General features: G+C 34.9%; 1 protein-coding gene across 1 annotated transcript; it reads left to right on the top strand.

Annotated features, from left to right (window-relative positions):
* Positions 1 to 599: 599 nt before the first annotated feature.
* On the top strand, positions 600 to 9,618 carry LOC131662183 (uncharacterized). The gene is made up of 9 exons (XM_058931893.1): positions 600 to 1,172; positions 1,587 to 4,679; positions 4,973 to 5,533; positions 5,806 to 6,535; positions 7,465 to 7,604; positions 8,054 to 8,131; positions 8,583 to 8,649; positions 8,746 to 8,880; positions 8,961 to 9,618. Exons 2-9 carry the CDS (start codon positions 1,587 to 1,589, stop codon positions 9,488 to 9,490), a joined length of 5,334 nt encoding a protein of 1,777 aa, XP_058787876.1. The 5' UTR covers positions 600 to 1,172; the 3' UTR covers positions 9,491 to 9,618.
* Positions 9,619 to 27,239: the final 17,621 nt, after the last annotated feature.

The raw sequence follows: 27,239 nt of genomic DNA, 5'->3' as shown, positions 1-27,239 counted from the left end.
CATGTCCATCAATGTTGCATGTACCATTATTTTTACATTTTTGCAATTTAGATTTTTCTTTATTTTTCCATTTTTCATAACTTTACACAGTTGGATCCGATTACTGCTACTTAGTAAGAATTGTAAACCCCAAATCATGGATTTCTAGCTAGCTATAAAGCTTGTCATTGATTGAAGTCATTGAAACTTTACTTGATACTAAGTATGTTGCTTCTACTACTGCTACTTTACTTTATTCCAACCATTCTTCTTTTTTTATGGAACATAAGTTAATCACTACAAGGCAATGGAAGATTCTTTTGCTGAACAACATAGAATATCAGCTACTTTAGATTGGAGAAAGATTGTTCATACTGCTTCAACATTTGCTGCGGAAATAAGGTAACAAACAATCATATGCTTGTCTCATAGAAAGTAAATAATATGAAAGCATTATGTTATTAGTTGCAATATCCTACTTCAATTTAAATAATCATATATACATTAACAGTTTAAAAAGGGTCACTAATACATATATTTAATATATAAATGTTTTTGTCTTTATAGCTTTTGTTTACTGCAAAACATGAATTGCCGTATGTAATACTCCTAATTCTCTAGATGCTAGCTGCTTCCAAGAAAGGAAATGATTATCAAAAAGACTCGAGTATGTGCTGATATTAACAGCAAAAACATTGATTGAGGTAGAAAACAATCTCATCAATGTTTTTCTTTTCTTACTTTTTCAGATTTTCAATTTGTATATGATTTCCATTTTCGGTTTTCACTCCATTTTTCTATATGGTCAATTATTCATAACTTGTATAGCATTCTGTGAACCTTCTAATTTACCTGATACATGAATTGTATTCAAACCAATTTTGAACTTGTTAATTGTATAAACCACATAGACCCAAAATAAAAAATTATTCAAACCAAATATTGATCATTGGTTTTCTTTACATTTGAAAATTAATTGATTACAAATGTGAAAGTGAGAGCAACTGATAGCTACTTTACTTTATATGATCCCTTCCTCTCTTTTTGGATCATAAATTAATCATTACAATGCACAAGAGCATCCTTTTGCTGCAGAACATCAAATACTAGATACTGCAGATTTGAAAAAGATCAGGAAGATTGTTCTTACTAGCTATTCGAGTTGACCATTCGCTGATAGTGCAGGAAATAAGGTAACCAAGTTTTTGAATATTCATTTAAAAGTATTTACAAGGGTTTATAATTCTTCAACTAAGAGTCTTATGTTTATAATTCTATAACTTATTCATCATTTTCAAAGATAGATTGGCTATAGAAATCTTCTTAAAGGATCTTAAACTTAAATATATGATAGAATCTCTGTTTGAAAATTTTCAAATATTTGTTCAAACAAACCTAAAAAAGTTCTTTGATGAAAAATGTGCACATCAAGTTCAATTTTTCAAATAAACAGACTCTGAATGAAGAAAATCTTCCTACACAAAAAGAACATGAATGACATGCTCACAGAACAAGACTCATTATCAACCATTTTATTTTCCAATACACAATACAATATACTCACATATACATATATCTCTAACTTTGATCTATTGAACATTTTATAGATGGCGAGCTTCTGGACTGATTTGGCGAAGTCATATGTGGAGAAATTGATAAATGGCGTAATTGCAGAATCGAGTTATATCTGTTGCTTCACATGCATTGCTAAGGATTTTGAAGAAGAAAAAGCTAGGTTGGAAATAGAAAGAACAACTTTCAAGCAACGCATTGAAGTGGCAACCCGGAGAGGGGAAGATGTTCAAGGTAATGCTCTTTCTTGGGTAGAAGAAGTTGATAGGCTCATTCAAGAAGACACCAAAACAAAACAAAAATGTTGTTTTGAATTTTGTCCTCATTGCATATGGAGATATAGAAGAGGAAAAGTACTGGCAAATAAGAAGGAGCATATTAAAGAATTAATGGAAACTGGAAAGGAGCTTACAATCGGACTCCCTGCTCCTCTTCCAGACGTTGAACGCTATTCATCCCAACACTACATGCATTTTAAAAGCAGAGAATCCAAATACATAGAGCTTTTGGATGAACTCAAAGATGACAACAATTATATAATTGGGTTGCAAGGGATGGGCGGCACAGGAAAAACTACATTGATTAAGGAAGTGGGTAAGAAACTTAAGCAATCAAAACAATTTACGCATATCATCGATACCACAGTGTCATTTTCTCCTGATATTAAAAAGATTCAAGATGATATTGCTGGGCCCTTGGGATTGAAATTTGATGATTGTAATGAATCAGATAGGCCCAAAAAGCTATGGAGTAGATTAACCAATGGTGAGAAGATTCTTCTAATATTGGACGATGTGTGGGGCGATATAGATTTTAATGAAATTGGAATTCCATATAGTGATAATCACAAAGGTTGTAGGATTATTGTAACCACGCGGAGTCTGTTGGTGTGCAAAAAACTAGGATGCATTAAGACAATCCAACTAGATCTCTTATCTGAAGAAGACGCATGGATCATGTTCAAAAGGTATGCAGGTCTAAGTGAAACTTCAACTCAAGTTTTTCTTGACAAGGGCCTTAAAATTGCAAATGAATGCAAAAGGTTACCTATTGCAATTTCTGTTATGGCTAGTAGTTTGAAAGGCGAACAACGCCGGGATGAGTGGGATGTGGCCTTAAAATCCTTGCAAAAACCTATGTCCATGCATGGTGTTGATGATGAACTTGCTAAAATTTATAAATGCTTGCAATTTAGCTATGACAATATGAAGAATGAAAAGGCAAAGAGTTTATTCCTTTTGTGTTCCGTATTTCGAGAAGATGAAGATCTTCTTATTGAAAGGTTAGTCAGATTTGCCATCGGAGGAGGTCTTTTTGGGGAAGATTATGGCATCTACGAAGATGCTAGAAGTCAGGTAGTTATATCCAAAAATAAACTCTTAGATTCTTGTTTATTGTTGGAAGCCGGTCAATGGACAGTAAAAATGCATGACTTGGTTCGTGATGCAGCCCAATGGATAAGGAACAAAGAGATCCAAACAATACGAGTGTATGACAAAAATCAAAAGGCAATGGTTGAAATGGAGAAAAATATTAAATATTTGTCATGTGAAGGCAACCCAAAGGATGTGTTTTCCTGTAAGTTTGATGGTTCCAAGCTTGAGATTCTAATTGGCATCATGTCCAAGGATGAAGACGCCCAGGATACAAAAATCGAGGTACCCGACTCATTTTTTGAAAATAATACCAGTCTTCGAGTTTTTCATTTACTTGGTGATAGAACTAGTAGTCTAATAGCTCTATCATTACCTCAATCAATACAATCGCTGAAGAATATTCGATCTCTTATCTTTACACGTGGTGATTTGCGTGACATTTCTATATTGGGAAATCTGCAAAGTCTTGAGACACTTGATTTGGATCAATGTATAATTTTAGAATTGCCTAGTGGAATCACAAAACTCGAGAAATTTAGATTGTTGAAATTGGAATGGTGTGTAATTGGAAGGAATAATCCATTTGAAGTGATTGAAAAGTGCTCATCACTTCAAGAGTTGTATTTTGTAGGGAGTTTTAATTGGTGTTGTCAAGAAATAACCTTCCCTAAATTGCAAAGGTTTTTTGTAACTGACTACCATCCATTTAAGTATGTATCATCAAAGCATGTGTCTTTTGTAAGCAGAGATGAGCTTTTCCTATCTAAAACAACACTTAAGTACTGTATGCAAGAAGCAGAGGTTGTTATACTAATAAGAATCGAGGGGGGATGGAGAAATATCATGCCAGCGATTGTTCCTTTGGATCATGGTATGAATAATATAGTTGAGCTTCGTTTAAGGTCGATTTCACAACTACAGTGCCTCATTGACACTAAGCATACTTATTCTCAAGTATCACATGTCTTCTCCAAGTTGGTTGAACTGTATCTGGATGAAATGGAAAATTTGGAAGAATTGTGCAATGGTCCTCTTTCCTTTGACTCTCTTAAGAGTTTAGAGGACCTATCTATTGAGAATTGCAAACACTTTCAAAGCTTATTTAAGTGCAACCTTAACCTTTGCAATCTAAAGAATGTGTTACTGGTGAGTTGCCCGATGTTGATCTCCTTATTTGAACTATCAATTGCTTGTAGCCTAGTGTTGTTGGAGATATTGAAAATAATTGACTGTGGACATCTTGAATACATATTAAGAGATGAAAGAAAAGGAGAATGGTCGAGAGGAGAAATAATTGACAATGATAGAACAAGTCGCGACCCATTGTTTTTGAAATTGAAAGTTCTTGTAATTGAGAAGTGTCCAAAATTTGAAGTAATACTCCCATTTGTCTCTGCTCATGATCTTCCGGCACTAGAATCCATAACAATGAAAAGTTGTGATAAGCTGAAATACATATTTGGACAAGATGTCAAACTTGGTTCTCTCAAAAATATAGAGCTTAATGATGTACCCAATTTGATTGACATTTTCCCAGAATGTAATCATACAATGTCTTTATCCATTAAGAGGTCATCTTCTATTTCTAGATCTGCATCCAAGCCATCAACACAGGCAGACCCTATCAAACGCAACATCTTTTCATGGACTTATATGTATTGTTGTGGTAAAAAATATGAGAACAAATTGAAGAGTACCACAAGTACTAAAATCCCATTGGTTTATGAGAATCAACCGCAGAGCAGCTTACTGGTAACCCTCTCATCTACTTCTCATATGTTATTTCTGTCCCTCTTTTTATATAAAACTTTAGATACATTTTCGTATAAAAAAGAAACTAAATACTTCTTCCTGTCTCTGATTGTAAATATCATTTGGAAAAAATTTGATAATATTAGCCGATCTTTAGAACTTGTATTATATGAGAGAAAACATTAAAAATTAAAAAGAAAAAAGAAAAAATTATATGTTTGCATTTTCTTGAATTTTATATACACTCACCATGGTATTAGTTCAAATTCTTTTTTATTTGGATTACATTACAGGAAACAAATTCATATTGCCTTAACATAAACATATGGGAGCGTGCTCACTGTCTTTCAAGACAATCAATGGTGTTGTGCAATGTTAAAGAGATTGAGTTGACTCAGTTGAGGAAGATAAAATCAGTATTTATCCTTTCTATTGCTCCAAGAATGTTGTTGGAAACTTTGATAATTGATGATTGTGATGAATTGAGGCACATAGTAATAGATACTTGTGATCATGATAGTACTACTGGTGGAAATAATTTGGGCAATGTCTTCCCAAAGTTGAAAGAGCTTTACATTGAGAATTGCAACCAATTGGAATACATATTTGGACATTACACTGGTGATCATCAAAACCACCCTGAAACTCATCTTCATCTTTTGGCATTGGAACGTCTTCAACTCATCAATCTGTCAAGTTTAGTTGCCGTGTGTCCCGAACAATACCACACAACATTTCAAAAATTGAAATATCTTGAACTCAATAATTGTCCACAAGTAACTAATGTCAAATCTATTAGTGATTTCTTAACTCACCCTTCAGTAACAAGATCTACAAACAATACAATCATCCAGGTATCTGTATTTCTCTATATTTTTGTTTGTGAAATTAATCAATGATTTCAATCTTACTAAATAAATTCGTTACTACATTAATATTTTTTCTTCTAAATTATCCTTCAATCAAACTTTTCATTAGACAATAGCACATTGATTAATACATCTAATCTAATAATTAAAAATATATTTTTTTGGAGGAAGCAATGCTGCTTATTACACACACCTTACCTTAGGAGGCCATATTTATGGCTAAATAACTGAGTTTATTTGCCATTCACTTATTGTAGGAGTTGAGTGGGAACATGGAGTCTTTGCTTGCTTTGGAAAGACTAGTGTTAATTAAGTCCAAAGTAGAAAGTATATTTTGTGTCACTGAAGTAAATGAACAGCAAATAAATACAGTGTTGCAAAAGATTAAGCTGGAAGATTTATATGTGATGACATGTCTTTCTGTGGGTCCCAAAAATTCTTTTGCCCTCCTGAATTTAAAATCAATAGAAATAGTGCGATGTAAAAAGCTGCAAGTCATTTTCTCTGATTCTATTTTAAGATGTCTACCACAGTTGGTTGGTATGATAATAATAGAATGTGATGAGTTAAAGCATATAATTGAAGATGATTTGGAGAATGAAAAAATGTCAAATTCTTCATCCTTAAGGACATGCTTCCCAAAGCTAGAAGTGCTCGTTGTAGAAAAATGCAACAAATTGAAAAGTATGTTTCCGGTCTCCATATGTAATGAGCTTCCTGAGCTTAAGTGTCTCATCATAAGAGAAGCAGATGAATTACAGGAAATATTTAAAAGTGAAACGGGGGAAATTCAAAATGTCAAGATTCCAAATTTGAAGTTTGTAGCAATTGTGAACCTACCAAGCCTCTTCCAAACAGAGGGAATTCAATTCGAAACTGTAGAATATCGTTGTGTATTGGATTGTCAAAAACTCTCTTTCACTTTGGCATCATCGATGCCCGAATACCTTGAGGATACTTTTGATTGCAATGCATTCATACTGTTTGGTACACACTTTACCTAATGCTTTTTAAAATTATTACATGTTGAAAATAATTACATGTCATGCATTAATATTTACAAAATTATGCTTATTCCTTCTAATGCTTTTCATAATTTATGAATGTGTGTGTTTACACATGCAAGCTACCAAAAAGTCCATTAACCGGCTTGAAGGGTGAGCATTGCCTCCACTTATGTTCCGGCTATAGATTGTCCGATGTGAGATTCTTAACACCCCCTCTCACGCCCAGGATTGACTTATGTTCATGCTATAGATTGTCCGATGTGAGATTCTTAACACCCCCTCTCACGCCCAGGATTGAACGTCTAGAGCGTGGAACTAAATGATGGGTGGTTTGATAGTAGGTGGTCCAACAAATCTTAAACGAAACTCTGATACCATGTTAGAGTTTGGTCTAACTCATCCTTACAAAATCGGCTTGTAAGGTGCGGATTGCCTCCACTTACATACACAACATAGGTCATTTCTCTAAACAATGTGGGACTAAATCCACCCCTTCATAGCCTACTAGATATAAATTGTTTCTGAAGTTGTCAGATATGCACACAGTTTGGTTTTTCAAATATGTGATTTTAAATGCTCTAAGGAGCAATCCTACTAGATTATGTAAAATTCATTTCTAAATATTTCACCTGTAATTTTTTACTAAGGACTAAAACAGAATTATACAAACTTCTCTCAAGATGTTAAAATGTACCTATTAGGTTGAAGGGTATATAAACAACTGAATCTTCATAAGTAGAAGTATTTCAAGGACTTTATAGCTTATGGTGTTAACTTTTCACTTACTCATAGAAGCTTCAATAACTAAAAGTGATGATTTATAACTAAAAGTGGACATTTTGATTATTATTATTATGCTCATGACTTACAATCAAATGATATTTGATTATAATAATATTTTTGCTTTAGATTTCGAAACAGTTGTAAGTCTGACTCGTCTATTTCGAGAATTAAAAGAAAAGTCCAAACCTCGCGATATTGGTACTAAAATGTATGCAGCTGCAAATGAAGTGGAAGCAACATCAGAACATGAGTTGACTTCTTCACAGGTCAATACAATTATTTTTATTTGAGCTAACCACACCTGAATACAATCACCACCATGACATTTTCTTTTTGTTTAGATAAAAATGAAACAAACACCAGAGGCGGAGCATGAATTTGTTGAAAATGTTCCTAATTTAGAGATACCATCCGTAACAATATTACCAGCATATTTTCCGACAATGTCAAATTCCCTTGGATATTCTTCTCCAAATATATATTTATTTACTAGTCTAACACCTTAGTTAGTAATGAATGTTATTTATACTTTTTGTATACACTTAGTTGGAAAACAGTGGCAGCAACTTTGTCCACCATTTTAAAAACAAAGAATGAGCTATCTATACAATTTGTTGCTGCTAAACCAAAGACATTTTCATTGTATTCTTTTGAGATTTTTAGTGCAGGAATTGAATTATACTACTGACTTAAATATCAATTTAATTTTAAGCAGGGTATCGAGATATGTGTTGAAGAAGGAACTAGTTCAACTAATGCCAAGACAAAATCATCATCAACACATTTAGAATTAGTAAGTTCGTCATCTGGCCTATTTATTACTTGGTGTAAATTGTCTTCACATGTGAGTTTACGGTATGTTGCGGAGTTTTCAAACACGTTCTTTTGATTACAAGTAGTGTTATCATGTTTCTTTTTCATTAAGAATAGTCGTCCAATTAGATTCCCAGGAATCAAGCTTTAAACTATTTTTCATGTAAACATATTTTCAGTCTACTACATATAATATTTTTTTTCACCAATACTAATTTAAAACACATGTGTCCAAAGTTTATGAGAATTTGTTGTACAATAACTGTTGAGACTTAACACTGATTCTTTTGTTTTAAGGTTATCGAAATCTTTCTATAATGTAATCAAACTATTTCAACATATATTGTTAAATTAAATATAATGTGACAGATCCTGTAAATATTAAGGCTCAAAATCTTGATAATATAATTTGTTGATTTGAATTTGTGTAGGAAGATGGTGATAGCCAAATAGCCTTGAATTCTATTTCCATTGCAACGACTGATAGCAATGATCAAGGTGATGACTCTTCGAATATTTTTTCTATTATACTCTTCTTTCAGAAGTCATCACCTTTTTGATTTTGAACTATTTCCTATCCCAACATTTGTTTAGTTTCTTTAAATGATGATGTTGCCGTGAAAGTAAACTCAATTGTTGAGCAACAATTTCCTGAGGAAGATGACATAATAGTTTCAAAAGCCAAACCCTCTTCTATTGCATCTCAGTTTCCCTCTATGCCTTCTAAAGGTAATTTTATTACTTCTTTTTATTTTTAACTGACTTTGTTGTGCTCAAATAAGCTATATTACTCTTTCTAATACTTTCAGGCGACCCTTCTCAAAAAGTAGAGGAGTTAAGTTCTTCTTTGCTTGTGACAAGCGAGCTTGAGCAACTAGTCTCCAAGAAGTATCTGGATTATGAGAACTTGTTTTTATTGACTGATTTCCTTGTAAAGCATCCTTCTGTTCTTTTAAGGGACACTTCACTTAGTAAGAGATACAAGGGTTATGCCTACAACTGCCTAGCCGAGCTATTGAAATTCCTCCAAACCCATAGTGTTTTGGATGTGTTAGGTTCAAGCCACTCTGAATTTATTGAGTTATTACAAGATGTTCGCAAATGTGGTTTTGCTAAGGAATGGTTGGATGTTGTCGAAAAGCGTGTTTTGTTTCCTGGTTTACAAGTTTCTCAAGATGCATTGCAAAAACTGTGGGACTCAAATCACATATTGACTCAACAAGTAGAGGATCTTAAGCATCAATTGACTTCCTCTAAAGCTGTTTTAGAGAGCATCATTCAACAGAACCCACAAATTTTAGAAACCCAGTCTGCTTTAAGTGATCCTATTGGCTATTAGATTATTTTTTCTTGCATTCTGTCACTGCTAAAATTATTGTTGGAGCTTCTACCTTTGAATGCTATTTATTCCTCGAGTAGTTTCCCCTATTCTCATTTCAAATGGACTAAACCATTTTATTCTATTTGTTGTATGTTATGTTAAGTAGATCATGAAGTATTTATTCTTGGTTTCAAATAAGAAATCATGTTGAACATTCTTGGTTTCAAATAATATGTAGACAGCAATAATTTCCCTTAATATTTGTCGACATCAATAATGCTCTGTCTTATAATACTTCGACGTCCCATCTCATTCTACTATCCAAAAGTTCATTTTTATTTTATAAAAATCTTCTTACAACCTTCTCAATTTAGTTGATCTTCTAAACTCAGCTGCTCCAAGGACCTCAACATTGATTTTCATTGGCTTTGTAAATATTGGAGTATGAGCTGACTGTGAAATTGTACTAAGCTCATTTAAGTATGAGCTATCTGTGTTCTTTCATAACATGACAGCCATTTTGCTTCCTTGATCTGCTTGAACCTATCTATGAGCTTGTGACATCCTGCATTTGAATTCCGTGAGAGCTGGAATAGAAGATATGAAAAGCCATAAGACCTTGACTAAAATAGAAAAGTATCAAGTTAAGAGTCCACTACAAAACAAAAGTTCCAAAATGATAACCAAAACTAGTGTTATTAATGGCAAATGGTGGAAGTTTCATAGTGCTTGAAAAAAATGCACACAGCAAATGTCACTGCCAGCCATTTCTCTATAAGATTAGTCACCATGCTTTGTGGTTTATCCACTGATTCAGGAGCAACATTTCCCTTGAAAATATCACTTCCTGTCAGTTCTGCAACTTCAGACAAAGGATTTTATTTGAATTCTACTGATTGGTTCTTCACTGAACATATTACTTCGGACACCAGCTGTAATATCAAGCTTCTCCAATTTGCATGAAGACAACACTTTGCATGAGTATCAAATGATGAGCAAAAGAACTATGGTATTGGATCAAGCTTACAATTTCATAAAGATTAAGCTTTTGATTGACTGATCTTCAAATTCAAAATTGGTACAAGCTAAACTTTATGCATTAATATACTTTAGTGCTCAAAAGATCATTTACACTTTCATTCAAATGCATGTCCAAACTGAAAATATTCATGGCTTTTGATTTCACATTTCAAAATCATGTTTTGTCACCCTTTGTGTTGATGTAACCGGTTATCTACATCAAGTAACCGATTACATCGTTGGCAGTAACTAACAACCTTTCTCACTGAACCTTTTTAACTTGATGTAACTGGTTACATCACATCAACTAACCGGTTACATGTGCGTGATTTTGAATTCCTGGGCCTTAATGTAACCATGTAATCGGTTAAATCATCAAGGTAACCGATTACATCTGAACAAGTAGCACTTTTTCACATTATTTCAGATCCAAACAAAATTCTATTCTCAACCTTTGACCATTGCATTGTTTGATCAAAATACAACCTTTCTAAAGGGTATGATTCTCATATAAATATCATACATATCAGATATCATTTCTTCACCTCTTTCAATACAATTTACCACCTTTGTCTCACATATTTTCATACATGTGTTTTATACTTGAATTTTCATTAAAACTTTTTCACCATAAACCAGAAAAATAATTACCTCCATCACATAAAACCAAAAAAGTTTTAAAGTACCTAATTCACTCCCCCCTCTTAGGCTCAATCTGAACTTACAATTGGTATCAGAGCAGGTTATAGATAACATCTTCCTAAAGATCCATAATGGCTTCTGCAAATCAAATCTGGTCTTTAAAGATGGTGGTAGTAATAACAAGCCTCCATGGTTTTGTGGTGAATATTTCGATTTCTGGAAAATACGCATGAAAGCGCATTTAGAGTCTCAAGAAAAAGAATTTTGGTAAGCTGTTGTAGAAGGTCCTTTCGTTCCAAGAACTATTGTTAATGGTGTTGCCTCCATAAAGTCCGAAGCATCATGGGATGAAGATGATGAAAAAAATGTCCTTCATGACAAAAAGGCAATAAATCTTCTTCAAGGTACACTTAGCATGGATGAATATTTTCGCATTTCGGCATGCACAACAGCGTAGGAAATATGGGATACATTAGTAGAAACTCATGAAGGAACCGCTGAAGTGAAAAAATATAGATTAAACACGTTGAGTCAAGATTACGAGTTATTCAGAATGCAGTCTGGAGAATCAATCCTCGACTTGCAGAAAAGATTCGTGCACTTGACAAATCATTCAATGGCTTCCGCAACTTTATTTGGAAAATTTCAAGAATACGAGACGAAATTTGGAAGACTTAAAAAGCATGAAAATCAAGAGAAGAAACCCAAAGGTATTGCTTTAAAAGTTGACTCAAAGAAGTTGAAAAAGAAGATGATCTGGTAGAAGACGAGAACTTCATGCTTCTTGTAAAAAGGTTAGGTAAATTTTTTGGCAATAATAATAATACTAACTTTGTGAAAAATAAGAAGTTCTTCAATAAGAAAGAAGCCTCCACTTCCACACAAGATGTAACATGCTATGAATGTGGGAAACAAGCACACATAAAGTCGGATTGTCTAAAACTTGCAAGAAAAACTTCAAAATAAGAAAGGAGTCAAAGCCTAAAAGAGCCTACATTTTATGGGAAGATAATGAAGTGAGTTCATCTTCCGATTTGGAAAATGAAGAATGTGTAAATCTTGCATGGATGGAATCTCACCATTTCGATGATGAATTTGTAGAGGCGTGCTTGAAAATCACTACAAACATGTGGTATCTTGATAGTGGTTGTTCGAAGCATATGATGGGAGACATAAGCCAATTTTCAAATCTAGTGCTTAAGGCCAAGGGTTTTATCACTTATGCGGACAACAACAAAGAAAAAATTCTTGGCATTGGCAAAGTTGGAGCACCACCTTTCACATCAATTGAAGATGTACTTTATGTTGAAGGACTAAAGCACAAATCTTCTTAGCATAAGACTGTTAGAACAAGATTTGTTCTGATCAATATTCTTAGTTTTGATGATAACAAGGATATGAATTTTGTGTGAGATAATGTGGTACTCTTATACATTGCAATTTCCCTTTCAGGAAATATATAAAGAGTATGCACAAATCAGCGCTCAGAAGCTTTGTCTCAGAAGGTTCAGCATGCAACATCAGAACATGGTCTGGCAAGACATCAGAAGATGGTCAAGGCAGAATCAAAACATGGGTCTATGGAAGCATCAGAAGAACTTGAGATCAGAAGCAGAAGCACTGAAGTTCTCATGGTATCACGCTCAGAAGCACTTCAAGGTCAGAAGACAAGAAGATGCTACGCACCAAGCTGTTTGACTCTGATGATATTCAAACGTTGTATACACAAACATCAGATCAGAAGAAAGTACAGGTGGCAGGCTACGCTGACTGACAAAAGGAACGTTGGAAGCTATTAAAGGCAACGTCAGTAGACACGGCGTGAACAAGGCTCGAGGTAGTTGACAAAAGCGTGAAACATTAAATGCAATGCTGTACGGAATATGTAACACCCCATTTTTAATTATTTAATCTTCGTGTGTTATTTTAATTGTTTGGTCTTGTTAAGGGTGTGTGGTTGAGCGTGTAGGTGTGGAGTCCATAGTGGGATGAGTAGACGGGAAATGTATGTAGTAGTTATGTGATATAAGTAATAATAGTTTTATGTAGTAGTTATGTGATATAAGTAATAATAGTTTTATTATTATAATTACTATCATTATTATTATGATTATTATTATTATTATTATTATTATTATTATTATTATTATTATTATTATTATTATTATTATGTTTATTATTAATATTATTATTATTATTATTATTATTATTATTATTATTATTATTAATAGAATAATAGAATGAATATTTAGTGATTTATTAAATAATTATTTAATTAGGGAAGGGTAAGGTTGGAATTAAGTATTAGAGGTCTAAGGGTTAGTATTGGAATAAAAGAGAATTAGAAGTTGAGAAAAGGAAGAGTTACGTAGAAGAGTGAAAAACATTGTAGAAGTGAGAAGAGGAAGAAGAACAAGCTAGAGAGGAAGATCAAGGGAGAACTAGGGCAATTTCAAGAATCAATCTCCGCAGGATTTTCTGAGCAATTTTGAGGTAAGGGGGGTTTCCATACTATTATTCTTGATATGGGTTTAGGTATAATGATATGATTTGGGGTTTTGGGGATTTGTCGTTATGTGATAATTTTGATGATTGTTGATTTATGAATTATATGTTGTTATGATGACTGTTGTTAGAATGATAATTGGTTGCAATTGTTATTATGAGATTGTATGATTATGAAGTGTATGATGTAAATGTGTTGTTGTTGCGTGTTCGCGTGTCAGAGTTGGAATGAAGTTACGAACAATTTTGAAAAGGGATTTTGTTCTTGAAATTGCTAGAATTGAAATGTTAGGGTTTGGATTTGGATTCAAAACTTTTGTGCTAGAAATCATGTTTTAAGGTTCCTAATTGTTGATACATGATAGATATAGGTTGCTATGTATTTAATTTGTATTATAGTGATGTTTAGATGAAATTTTGAGGGGATTTGAGTGGGAACCCGAGAGCTGTTCGCAGGAAAAATGCAGGATTTTTATAAAACTTCAAAAATTCATAACTTGAGTTTCGGGTGTCCGTTTGACTCACCGTTTGAACATGGAGAAACCTAATACAGTGTACTTTCTTGTAAAAATGGTTTCAAGTCCTAAAATTAAATTTAAATAAGGTCTAATGTGATTTTAAGGTGTCAGTGTAAAATGTCGGTGTCGGGTTTGTTGAAATACTTTGAAAAATCATAACTTTTGTTCCGTGTCTCCGACTCGCGCGCCGTTCGAATCGTTTGAAAGCTGGTTTCGTGTACTTTCTGTTAAAATTATTTTCAATACCAGAATTCTAATAATTCGATGCGTTATATGTGTTTCCGTATATATTACGATGTGTTGAACTGTGAAATGTTGAGTTTGGTTGTGCAAATTTGTGTTGTAGCTGTGGATTGTGATTGCTGCAGGTTTTGACATGTATATGTGATGTGTTGGACAATTGTGATATGCATATTATCTATTATGAATGTGCATATTGTGTTGTGGTAATTCTTTGTGAATTACGGTTAGTGTGTGGCTTACGTGTGATCAAGAGGATCGTGTGATATGCATGTTGTTATTTATGATTATGCATATTGTGTTGATTGTGCATTGCATAACATAGCATTGAGACTGCTAGGTGAAAATCTATGGTAGATGCCTAGTAGGTCCGGACTCAATTGTGGAGTCGTGGTGGAGATAATTCGTTGCTCAGTGGAGTGTATGCGAATTATCCTGATTCGTTTAGGAATCGGGTTCGATTGAATGAACCATGAATTGGTGCGGTCATGAAATAGGGATCGTACTTGACCATGAAACAGGGGTCGTGGGTGTGATCATGAAATAGGGGTCACACTGGACCATGAAAAAGGGGTCGAGAGTTCCGACGGGAACTGTGGTCATGAACCACGATGTTTTGGTACCACATGCATTATGTTAAGTCATTGAGTCACATTGCATTGTCATTATTATTATATGTTTGTTGAGTTGTGATTGGGAGGGACATGTGTGTCGTGATATGTGCATTATGGAGTTGCATAAATGAATGGATCTGTGATGACTTGTTTATGATATTGTGAATGATGCGTTAATTTATATTGTGATAAATGTTTGAATAAATGAAGTTTGTATATGCAGTGTGATGTTATGTGAACATGAACCACAACCTGTGAATTATGTTATTATATCTGTTCCTATATCTTTTGTAATGGTATGTGAGTACTCACCATTTCTGCTGATATTTCCCCTACCATGGGAAATGGGCAGGTACTCAAGAATAGCAGTGGAAGTCCAGGATAGCATTATGGAAGTCTTCCGTGTTGTTAGTTCGAGTCGCTCTGATACGTAACACGGGAGGTTTTTGGGGATTATTTTATTTGTTATTTTTAATTGAATTTTGTTACGTATCTGTTTTTGATTCAAATATTTGAGGTCCACGATTTTGTGTGGAGTTTTGGAATAAGTTGGCAATTGTGCCGTGATTATTTTTAAATAAAATAATATTTCCGTTGTTTTTATTGATTAATGAGAAATGAATAGATGAAGTAATTGAGACTTCATATTCTGTTTGGTTTGAAATGATGTGACATTCCACTTGTGTTTGTGAACTCTGATAAATTTTTATTATTTTACCGTATTTTTATAAAATGGGAAAGTGGGGTGTTACAAGTGGTATCAGAGCAGGTCAGTCTGTCCGGCCAATGTTGTCTAATGTTGATTGTCCCTTAGTACTTGACATGTGTGTGAAACACTGTCGGTACTTATTTGTTAGTTCTAGTTGTTGTCTTCAGGTGTTGGTTTGAAATAAGTGGGGGAGACGCTTGTCTCCTGGACGTGTTGTTAGTATGTAGAAGTTGGTCCAAGGTGGTGTTGATTGTAAGGGTCCAAACGTTATTGAAGCGATGTTGTTATAAACTGGCGAGAGTATGGACTCATGAATTCGTAACAGTCGAGTTTGAGATGTGCGTAGATTATGGATGGTGAATTGATTGAGAATGAGGAATTATTCCAATGGAAATGATAGTTTATGGATTAATTCAGTAGATGGTATGTCTTGAGTATAGTTGGATTAAAGTCAGGTGATTTTAGTAGTTGGATGAAAAGAAAGGATGTTGGTAGATCTTGGAAGCAAGAGAGAGAGATGGAACTTATGTTCATCAATCTCCAATTCTGATTTTTACAATTATGGAGCAGCTGTCAGTAAAAGGGGCATAACTTTTTATTCATGATTCTGATTGAAGCGATTCTGGACTTTTTGGAAAGCTTACGAAATTCCCTACAGTTTGCATATAAGATTTGTCTTCAGGAGGTTTGTGAAGAGGGAGAAAAATACGTTATAATATTTGGGTCTGATGCTGACTTTTTGGAAAATTCTGCATACGGAAATTCTAAACCAGTCCCATTGCAAGGATGATAACTTTTTACTCGTAACTCGGATTTGGGCGATTCTTGAAGTTCTGAATCTAAACGAAATTCCCTTCATTTTGGAATATAATTTTATGCTTGGGAAGTCTGTATTGGAAGAGATAATTGTGTTTGAAGTTGGGTGATTCTTGCTGAAAATTGAAAAGGTGAAGAAGAATGTAAAATATTGATAAGGAATGAAACGTTGGCATTTGTAAGAATGCGACGGTATCGGAAAATGCATGGAGATGCAATTTATGTTGAATGAGAATGATTGTAGTGACGATGTTATGAGATGGTAATGTTGAGAGAAGAACGAATTCAAGAGAGACCGCGATAATACTGTTGAGTTGTGAATTGAATGAGGCCAAGTGTGAAAATAGGTGGATTATAAAGGTTCTGAGAATAAAAGAAAGACGATTGGTTGGTTAGCGTTGTTGAAATTCTTAACTTTGATGAAAGTTGCAATTGGAGCGAACCGAATCGGATTGTACTTGATGTAGTAGCAATTCTCGATGTTAGAAGGATGTTTAATTGATAATTATGTTGTGCTACGAGCGTGTATAAGAATATGTATTGGATTTTGAATGTTTTTGTATCATTGGCGAGGTTGGAATTGAGGAAACTAAGAAGACGTTGGTAGGCCTTAGAGAATTGGTGGAGCATTATGCTTACGGACTTTGGGCACAAGTTGAAGTACGCTATTGTCATTGGGTAATGATGATTTATGCCACTATTATGGTTGCCGGCTATCTATTGACAAATTGAGGAACTGATCACCCTTAACCTATTGTTGATAGTAGACGGAATCATAATTGATGGATAGATGTGTCGTGCCAACTAGTATAGTATGTACGTTGAATTGGTTGAAGTCAAGCCGAGCACTTGAGTATTGTTTGATTTGTCGATGCAGATTCGCATATAAGTATATTAGTTGAATTTAAGAATGATAGCATGAAGTTGCGATTGGATTGATGAGTAGTATGGAGACTCACAGTCGAGTCCTGGATAACTTGAGTCGTTGTTTGTGATGAAGCGAATGGCTAGTAAGCCTTAAGGTGTATGTATGGAGTATGAAGCGTATCTTCCATATTTGTTTGGATGAGTTGGAGCTGGTGTTTGTTGCGAATGTTTTGAGCTGTTATAAAATCAGAAGAAGAGCACGTAGAATAATTGAAAGTTAAGTTGTGATTATTAAAAGGAGTGAAATTATAAGTTGGTTTATTAAAGTGCGATTTTGGTTGGAAAAAGATGAGTTACTCGGTTGTGTTGATTCAGACAAGAATTTATGGAGCACTATGTCAATATAATAAGAAATCGATGGTTTGGTATGTTGAATTAGTGGGAAGTGAAGAAAATGAGTTATCTTGTTAGAATTAGTTGGACCCATGTACCATATGTGGTTGTAATGTTGTTATGTGTTTAAGACGATTTTGGAGAATGTGTTATTAAAAGGTGGTAAAGTTGTAGTTATGTTTTATGACAATTAGGAATTTATGGAAGTATATGAATGTCTCATCCAAGATTTGGAAGTAGTCGTTGTTGTAATTATGTTGAATGTTCCGAGGTGTTATCTTAAGGATCTAAGTTTGAAATATTCGGTAACTACGAGAGCGTAGAATACCTGTTGGAATGGAACTTCCGAAGAGTTAAGTCGAAAATCTTTATTATGTCGGTTTTGGTGATTGGAAGTTGGAGTAAACGTGGTAGAGTTGATACTTTACAAGTAATCAGAGTGCGCAGCGAACGCGTGGTGTAGTGCAGTTGTTCATACGTGAGTAACAACGATGTTGGTAGGTTGGTTGCGTTGATGTTGTGTTTAAGTTGTGTGTTCTTATGTTGTTGTGTTCTAGTTCTTAAACCGGTGAATTCTTAAGTTGGTTACTCTTTGTGTTGTGATGTTAAGTTATAAAGTGTGTTACTTGAGTAGCATTCGTGTTGTTTTTGCCATTGATGTTATGAATTGTTGTATTATACGTGGGGTTGTTTTTCGGAGATGAGAGTTGATTAGTCTGATGGAATAAGTAGTTGGAGTAGTTGTATCGGATAAATTTTCGAGGACGAAAATAATTTAAGTGGGGGAGAGTTGTAACACCCCATTTTTAATTATTTAATCTTCGTGTGTTATTTTAATTGTTTGGTCTTGTTAAGGGTGTGTGGTTGAGCGTGTAGGTGTGGAGTCCATAGTGGGATGAGTAGACGGGAAATGTATGTAGTAGTTATGTGATATAAGTAATAATAGTTTTATGTAGTAGTTATGTGATATAAGTAATAATAGTTTTATTATTATAATTACTATCATTATTATTATGATTATTATTATTATTATTATTATTATTATTATTATTATTATTATTATTATTATTATTATTATGTTTATTATTAATATTATTATTATTATTATTATTATTATTATTAATAGAATAATAGAATGAATATTTAGTGATTTATTAAATAATTATTTAATTAGGGAAGGGTAAGGTTGGAATTAAGTATTAGAGGTCTAAGGGTTAGTATTGGAATAAAAGAGAATTAGAAGTTGAGAAAAGGAAGAGTTACGTAGAAGAGTGAAAAACATTGTAGAAGTGAGAAGAGGAAGAAGAACAAGCTAGAGAGGAAGATCAAGGGAGAACTAGGGCAATTTCAAGAATCAATCTCCGCAGGATTTTCTGAGCAATTTTGAGGTAAGGGGGGTTTCCATACTATTATTCTTGATATGGGTTTAGGTATAATGATATGATTTGGGGTTTTGGGGATTTGTCGTTATGTGATAATTTTGATGATTGTTGATTTATGAATTATATGTTGTTATGATGACTGTTGTTAGAATGATAATTGGTTGCAATTGTTATTATGAGATTGTATGATTATGAAGTGTATGATGTAAATGTGTTGTTGTTGCGTGTTCGCGTGTCAGAGTTGGAATGAAGTTACGAACAATTTTGAAAAGGGATTTTGTTCTTGAAATTGCTAGAATTGAAATGTTAGGGTTTGGATTTGGATTCAAAACTTTTGTGCTAGAAATCATGTTTTAAGGTTCCTAATTGTTGATACATGATAGATATAGGTTGCTATGTATTTAATTTGTATTATAGTGATGTTTAGATGAAATTTTGAGGGGATTTGAGTGGGAACCCGAGAGCTGTTCGCAGGAAAAATGCAGGATTTTTATAAAACTTCAAAAATTCATAACTTGAGTTTCGGGTGTCCGTTTGACTCACCGTTTGAACATGGAGAAACCTAATACAGTGTACTTTCTTGTAAAAATGGTTTCAAGTCCTAAAATTAAATTTAAATAAGGTCTAATGTGATTTTAAGGTGTCAGTGTAAAATGTCGGTGTCGGGTTTGTTGAAATACTTTGAAAAATCATAACTTTTGTTCCGTGTCTCCGACTCGCGCGCCGTTCGAATCGTTTGAAAGCTGGTTTCGTGTACTTTCTGTTAAAATTATTTTCAATACCAGAATTCTAATAATTCGATGCGTTATATGTGTTTCCGTATATATTACGATGTGTTGAACTGTGAAATGTTGAGTTTGGTTGTGCAAATTTGTGTTGTAGCTGTGGATTGTGATTGCTGCAGGTTTTGACATGTATATGTGATGTGTTGGACAATTGTGATATGCATATTATCTATTATGAATGTGCATATTGTGTTGTGGTAATTCTTTGTGAATTACGGTTAGTGTGTGGCTTACGTGTGATCAAGAGGATCGTGTGATATGCATGTTGTTATTTATGATTATGCATATTGTGTTGATTGTGCATTGCATAACATAGCATTGAGACTGCTAGGTGAAAATCTATGGTAGATGCCTAGTAGGTCCGGACTCAATTGTGGAGTCGTGGTGGAGATAATTCGTTGCTCAGTGGAGTGTATGCGAATTATCCTGATTCGTTTAGGAATCGGGTTCGATTGAATGAACCATGAATTGGTGCGGTCATGAAATAGGGATCGTACTTGACCATGAAACAGGGGTCGTGGGTGTGATCATGAAATAGGGGTCACACTGGACCATGAAAAAGGGGTCGAGAGTTCCGACGGGAACTGTGGTCATGAACCACGATGTTTTGGTACCACATGCATTATGTTAAGTCATTGAGTCACATTGCATTGTCATTATTATTATATGTTTGTTGAGTTGTGATTGGGAGGGACATGTGTGTCGTGATATGTGCATTATGGAGTTGCATAAATGAATGGATCTGTGATGACTTGTTTATGATATTGTGAATGATGCGTTAATTTATATTGTGATAAATGTTTGAATAAATGAAGTTTGTATATGCAGTGTGATGTTATGTGAACATGAACCACAACCTGTGAATTATGTTATTATATCTGTTCCTATATCTTTTGTAATGGTATGTGAGTACTCACCATTTCTGCTGATATTTCCCCTACCATGGGAAATGGGCAGGTACTCAAGAATAGCAGTGGAAGTCCAGGATAGCATTATGGAAGTCTTCCGTGTTGTTAGTTCGAGTCGCTCTGATACGTAACACGGGAGGTTTTTGGGGATTATTTTATTTGTTATTTTTAATTGAATTTTGTTACGTATCTGTTTTTGATTCAAATATTTGAGGTCCACGATTTTGTGTGGAGTTTTGGAATAAGTTGGCAATTGTGCCGTGATTATTTTTAAATAAAATAATATTTCCGTTGTTTTTATTGATTAATGAGAAATGAATAGATGAAGTAATTGAGACTTCATATTCTGTTTGGTTTGAAATGATGTGACATTCCACTTGTGTTTGTGAACTCTGATAAATTTTTATTATTTTACCGTATTTTTATAAAATGGGAAAGTGGGGTGTTACAGAATACGCAAAGCATTAAATGCTCCCAACGGTCATCTTCTCAAGTGCCTATAAATATGAAGTTCTGATGAGAAGCAAGGTTACCAATTCTGAACGAACTTATTCTGAAAAACTTGCTGAAACGCTGTTCAACTCAAAGCTCAGAAACTTCATCTTCATCAAAGCTCACTACATTGTTGTTGTAATATATTAGTGAGATTAAGCTTAAACGTTAAGAGAAATATCACTGTTGTGATTATAGCTTTTCAGAAGCATTTGTAATACTCTTAGAATTGATTACATTAATTTGTAAGTAACTAGAGTGATCAAGTGTTGATCAGGATACTCTAGGAAGTCTTAGCTTGTGTCTAAGCAATTGTAATTAGAGTGATCACGTGGTGGTCAGGATACTCTAAGAAAGTCTTAGCTTGTGTCTAAGCATTTGTTCCTAGAGTGATCAGGTTGTGATCAGGATACTCTAGAAGACTTAGTCGTGGGCTAAGTGGAAAACCATTGTAATCTGTTGCGATTAGTGGATTAAATCCTCAGGTGAGGTAAATCACTCCGTGGGGGTGGACTGGAGTAGTTTAGTTAACAACAAACCAGGATAAAAATAACTGTGCAAATTGTTTTTATCGTTCAAGTTTTTAGACTACACTTATTCAAACCCCCCCTTTCTAAGTGTTTTTCTATCCTTCAATTGGTATCAGAGCGCCGATTCTAAGGTGCAAGCACTTAACCGTGTTTAGAAAAGATTCAGGAAGAGAAAAACGCTTCAGTAAAAGATGGCTGGTGAAATTCCAACAAATACATCTGCATCTACATCTGGCTCTGCTGAGCAATACAATGGTAACAATGGTTATACTAGACCACCAGTATTTGATGGTGAAAACTTTGAATACTGGAAAGATAAACTGGAAAGTTACTTTCTTGGTCTAGATGGTGAATTATGGGATCTTCTGATGGATGGTTACAAACATCCAGTGAAAGCCAGTGGCGTAAGGCTTACGAGGCAAGAAATGGATGATGATCAGAAGAAGCTTTTCAAGAATCATCATAAATGTAGGACTGTTTTGCTGAATGCTATCTCTCATGCTGAGTATGAGAAGATATCTAACAGGGAAACTGCCCATGATATATATGAGTCATTGAAAATGACCCATGAGGGAAATGCTCAAGTCAAGGAGACTAAAGCTCTTGCTCTAATCCAGAAATATGAAGCCTTCAAGATGGAGGATGATGAAGATATTGAGAAGATGTTCTCAAGATTTCAAACTCTAACTGCTGGATTGAGAGTTCTGGATAAAGGCTACACCAAGGCTGATCATGTAAAGAAGATCATCAGAAGCTTACCCAGAAGATGGGGTCCAATGGTGACTGCATTTAAGATTGCCAAGAATCTGAATGAAGTTTCGTTGGAAGAGCTTATCAGTGCCTTGAGAAGCCATGAAATAGAGCTGGATGCAAACGAGCCTCAGAAGAAAGGTAAGTCTATTGCATTAAAATCTAATGTTAAAAAATGCACTAACGCTTTTCAAGCTAGAGAAGAAGATCCTGAAGAATCAGAATCTGAAGAAGAAGATGAACTGTCCATGATCTCCAGAAGGGTAAACCAACTCTGGAAGAGCAAGCAAAGGAAGTTCAGAGGCTTCAGAAGTTCAAAGAGATTTGAACGAGGAGAATCTTCTGACAGAAGATCTGACAAGAAGAAGGCTGTCTGCTATGAGTGCAATGAGCCTGGACATTACAAGAACGAGTGTCCAAAACTTCAGAAGGAGAATCCCAAGAAGAAGTTTCATAAGAAGAAAGGTCTTATGGCAACATGGGATGATTCTGAATCAGAATCAGAATCAGACTCTGAAGGAGAGCAGGCCAACTTCGCGCTGATGGCTACAGAAGATGATGGATCAGAATCTACATCAGAATTAGATTCTGAAGAGGTATTTTCTGAACTATCTAGAGAAGAGTTAGTTTCCAGTTTAACAGAACTTCTGGAACTCAAGGCTCATCTTAGTATCAAATACAAAAAGCTGAAAAAGCAGTTTGAATTTGAAACTAAGAAGCTGGAATTGGAAAATTCTGAACTGAAGGAAAAAGTTTTAAATCTATCCAAAGATAGTGGATCTCCTTCTGAAACAGAAAAATCCATTCCTAGCATGAATCATATTCTGAAAGAATATGACTCGAGCTTCAGAAAGTTCTTATCTAGAAGTATTGGCAGAAGTCATCTTGCTTCTATGATATATGGTGTTTCTGGAAATAGAAGGTTTGGTTTTGGCTATGAGGGTGATACCTCACATAAATTTGAACCTGTTGATGATCTGAAGATCACATACAAGCCATTGTATGATCAGTTCAAATATGGCCATGCTCATGATATTAGGCTCAATTCACATGCACAGAAGTTTAACACTGTTCACACCAAGAAGCATGTGACACATCCTAAGAAATATCATGTTGTTCCTCCGGTTAAATATTCTGCTAAACCCAAGTTCAATCAGAACTTGAGGAGAACTAACAAGAAATGACCCAAGAAATTGTAGGTACCTAAGGAGAAGATAATTTCTGTTGCAGATATCCTTGGCGGCAAAGAGGACAAAAAGCAAAATGTCATGGTACCTGGACTCTGGGTGCTCGCGACACATGACGGGAAGAAGGTCTACATTCCAAGACCTGGTGCTTAAGCCAGGTGGAGAAGTCAAGTTTGGAGGAGATCAGAAGGGCAAAATCATTGGCTCTGGAACCATAAGTCTTGGTAACTCTCCTTCCATAACTAATGTACTTCTTGTAGAAGGATTAACGCATAACTTATTGTCCATAAGTCAATTAAGTGACAATGGTTATGATATAATCTTCAATCAAAAGTCTTGCAAGGCTGTAGGTCAGAAGGATGGCTCAATCCTATTTACAGGCAAGAGAAAGAACAACATTTATAAGATTGATCTTTCTGATCTTGAGAAGCAGAAGGTGACTTGTCTTATGTCTGTTTTTGAGGAGCAATGGGTCTGGCACAGAAGATTAGGACATGCTAGTTTGAGAAAGATTTCTTAGATTAACAAACTAAATCTGGTCAGAGGACTCCCAAATCTGAAATACAAATCAGATGCTCTTTGTGAAGCATGTCAGAAGGGCAAGTTCTCCAGACCTGCATTCAAGTCTAAGAATGTTGTTTCTTCCTCAAGGCCGTTAGAACTCTTGCACATTGATCTGTTTGGCCCAGTCAAAACAGCATCTGTCAGAGGGAAGAAATATGGATTAGTCATCGTAGATGATTATAGCCGCTGGACATGGGTAAAGTTCTTGAAACACAAGGATGAGTCTCATTCAGTGTTCTTTGAATTCTGCACTCAGATCCAATCTGAGAAAGAGTGCAAAATCATAAAGGTCAGAAGTGATCATGGTGGCGAATTTGAGAACAGATTCTTTGAGGAGTTCTTCAATGAAAATGGTATTGCCCATGATTTCTCTTGTCCTAGAAATCCACAGCAAAATGGAGTTGTAGAGCGAAAGAATAGGACTCTACAAGAAATGGCCAGAACCATGATCAATGAAACCAATATGGCTAAGCATTTCTGGGCAGAAGCAATAAACACTGCGTGTTATATTCAGAATAGAATCTCTATCAGACCTATTCTAAATAAGACTCCTTATGAATTATGGAAGAACAGAAAGCCCAACATTTCATATTTCCATCCTTTTGGATGTGTATGTTTTATTCTGAATACTAAAGATCATCTTGGTAAGTTTGATTCTAAAGCACAAAAGTGTTTCCTTCTTGGATATTCTGAACGCTCTAAAAGCTACAGAGTATACAATACTGAAACATTGATTGTAGAAGAATCAATCAATATCAGGTTTGATGATAAGCTTGGTCTTGAAAAACCAAAGCAGTTTGAGAATTTTGCAGATTTTGATATTGATATATCAGAAGCAGTAGAACCAAGAAGCAAAGCTGCAGAAGCTGATAGTCTCAGAAGCAATGGATCAGAAGATCAAGTTGCTGCATCTTTAGAGAATCTCAGGATTTCTGAAGAGTCAACAGTCAGAAGATCACCTAGACTTGCTTCAGCTCATTCAGAAGATGTAATCCTTGGGAAGAAAGATGATCCTATCAGAACAAGATCATTCCTAAAGAATGACAATCAGAAACAGTGATCAGAATCAGTAGGCGTAAAGTCTATTCAGAAAAATACAGCTGTCATCTATTTTCGGATGGTGAACGCGTGTCTTTACGGTTAGTAAAAAGCGTGCAGTTGAAAAGACGCCGATCTAGGTAACTGTGTTAAATCATTTCATTTACCATGTTCTCTCACCTAACGTCACTCACCATTTAATGTAATTGATTTCTTTTGATTCTGTAACTGTTCATTCTCAAAATTTTATTGCATATTGTTTTAAATCCGTCTCTATATATTCTTTTCAAATCATATCATTTATCTTTTTTCGCTCCCATTCTCTCTTTCTTCTTGCATACTTTCTTTTGAAAACTTCTTAGTCTCTTCTAAAACCCTAACCGAAAACCCAGAATTTGTTCTTCTTATTTGTTCATTCTGCTTCAATGGCTGCTTCTTCATCTCAAAATGCTGGTTCATCTGCTCCTCTCCATATTCAAGATGAAGAAAATCAGAAACTCACTCCAGTCGTTGCGTGCTCCATTCCTAAGGATAAATTAGAAGTTCTATGTGAACTCATGGTTGATTTTGATAACATTGAAGAACACAAATTTCATCTCAAAGAAGATATAATTTTTCAAGGATGGACTTCGTTGTTCGCTGAGTTCTGTGGACCAGTCTACCGAGATCTTGTCAAGGAATTCTGGGTACATGCAGTTGTCGCCCCCAAATCAATCTTGTCTTTCGTCCATGGAAAGTTTGTGGTAGTGACTGAGAATATTCTAAGGATGATGTTTGATCTGAGAAACCCTGAGGGAGCTTTTTGAAATCGATCAAAGGGCTAATTGGAAAGATGTTTTATCTACTCTCTACACAGACGTAAATGAAACAAAGAATGTCAAGGACATGAGACACCTCTACAAAATCTGGACCAAGATTCTTCTTGGGTGTTTTTATCACAAGAAAGGGACACATGCTTCTGACTTCGTCAGCAATGAGCAAAAATACATTCTGTATTGCATTGCCACTAAGAAGAAGGTTGATGCTATCTACATTATCTTCAACCATATGTGGAAGGCTGTGAAGGATTCCAGAAATGCCTTCAGAGAAAAAAGTTGTACCACCATTCCTTTTGGTAGAATTATCACAAATCTTCTGGTTCACTCCAAGATTGTTGAGAACCTGGAAACTGAAGGTATTATCAAAGACCTTGCTGTCACCTCTGGGGCCTTCTTGAATGCGTTCACTTTAAAGAAGATGAAGGTGATTAAGACTATCATCAAGACTCCCCAACCTCTTGCTGGAACAAGAATCCAAAGAGAACCTGTTCTAGCTGAATTTGAAACCTTCTTCAATAGTGAGGTACCAGAAGTCAGAACTAGGTATCTGAAGTCACAAAAGGAGGATAAAAGTCTTAAAGATCAAGAGAAAGGTGCTCCTATTAAAGTAAATCGCAAGAAGGAAGAAAGGACCAAAAGGAAGTTTGATCATCCTTCTGTTAATCAGGTGAAGGTAGTTCAGAAAGGTGCTGCTACCACTGAGAAAGAAGTAGTTCCGGAAGAAATCATTGCGAAGGCTGTTAAAGCTGTTTCTGTTGATTTTGAGAAGAATAAGAAGGAAGCTGAGAAGAAGAAAAAGTGAAATAACAATGCTGAGATTGTTGAAGTTGTTGAGAAGGAGAAAACCAGAAAAAGGAAGCTGATTATCCAAGACTCCGATGAAGAAAATGATGTTCAAGAGGCTGTGAATCAGCAGGAAGTTCTGGCGAGCATCAGAAGGAAAGAGATCTCTAGCGGCAAAACAAAGATTGTTGAAGAGCCGAAGAGTA

Source organism: Vicia villosa, linkage group LG3 (genome assembly GCF_029867415.1).
Source record: "Vicia villosa cultivar HV-30 ecotype Madison, WI linkage group LG3, Vvil1.0, whole genome shotgun sequence".
Taxonomy (NCBI): Eukaryota; Viridiplantae; Streptophyta; class Magnoliopsida; order Fabales; family Fabaceae; genus Vicia; species Vicia villosa.
The sequence above is the reverse complement of the archived record's forward strand: the minus strand, read 5'-3'. Positions and strand labels throughout refer to the sequence as shown.

Bases quoted from the DNA above. Each gene is read 5' to 3' on its own strand.
- LOC131662183 (XM_058931893.1), top strand. From the start codon at position 1,587: ATGGCGAGCTTCTGGACTGATTTGGCGAAGTCATATGTGGAGAAATTG. The intron at 6,536-7,464 runs GTACACACTTTA...TTTTTGCTTTAG, and splicing joins CAATGCATTCATACTGTTTG to ATTTCGAAACAGTTGTAAGT. The intron at 8,881-8,960 runs GTAATTTTATTA...TAATACTTTCAG, and splicing joins TCCCTCTATGCCTTCTAAAG to GCGACCCTTCTCAAAAAGTA.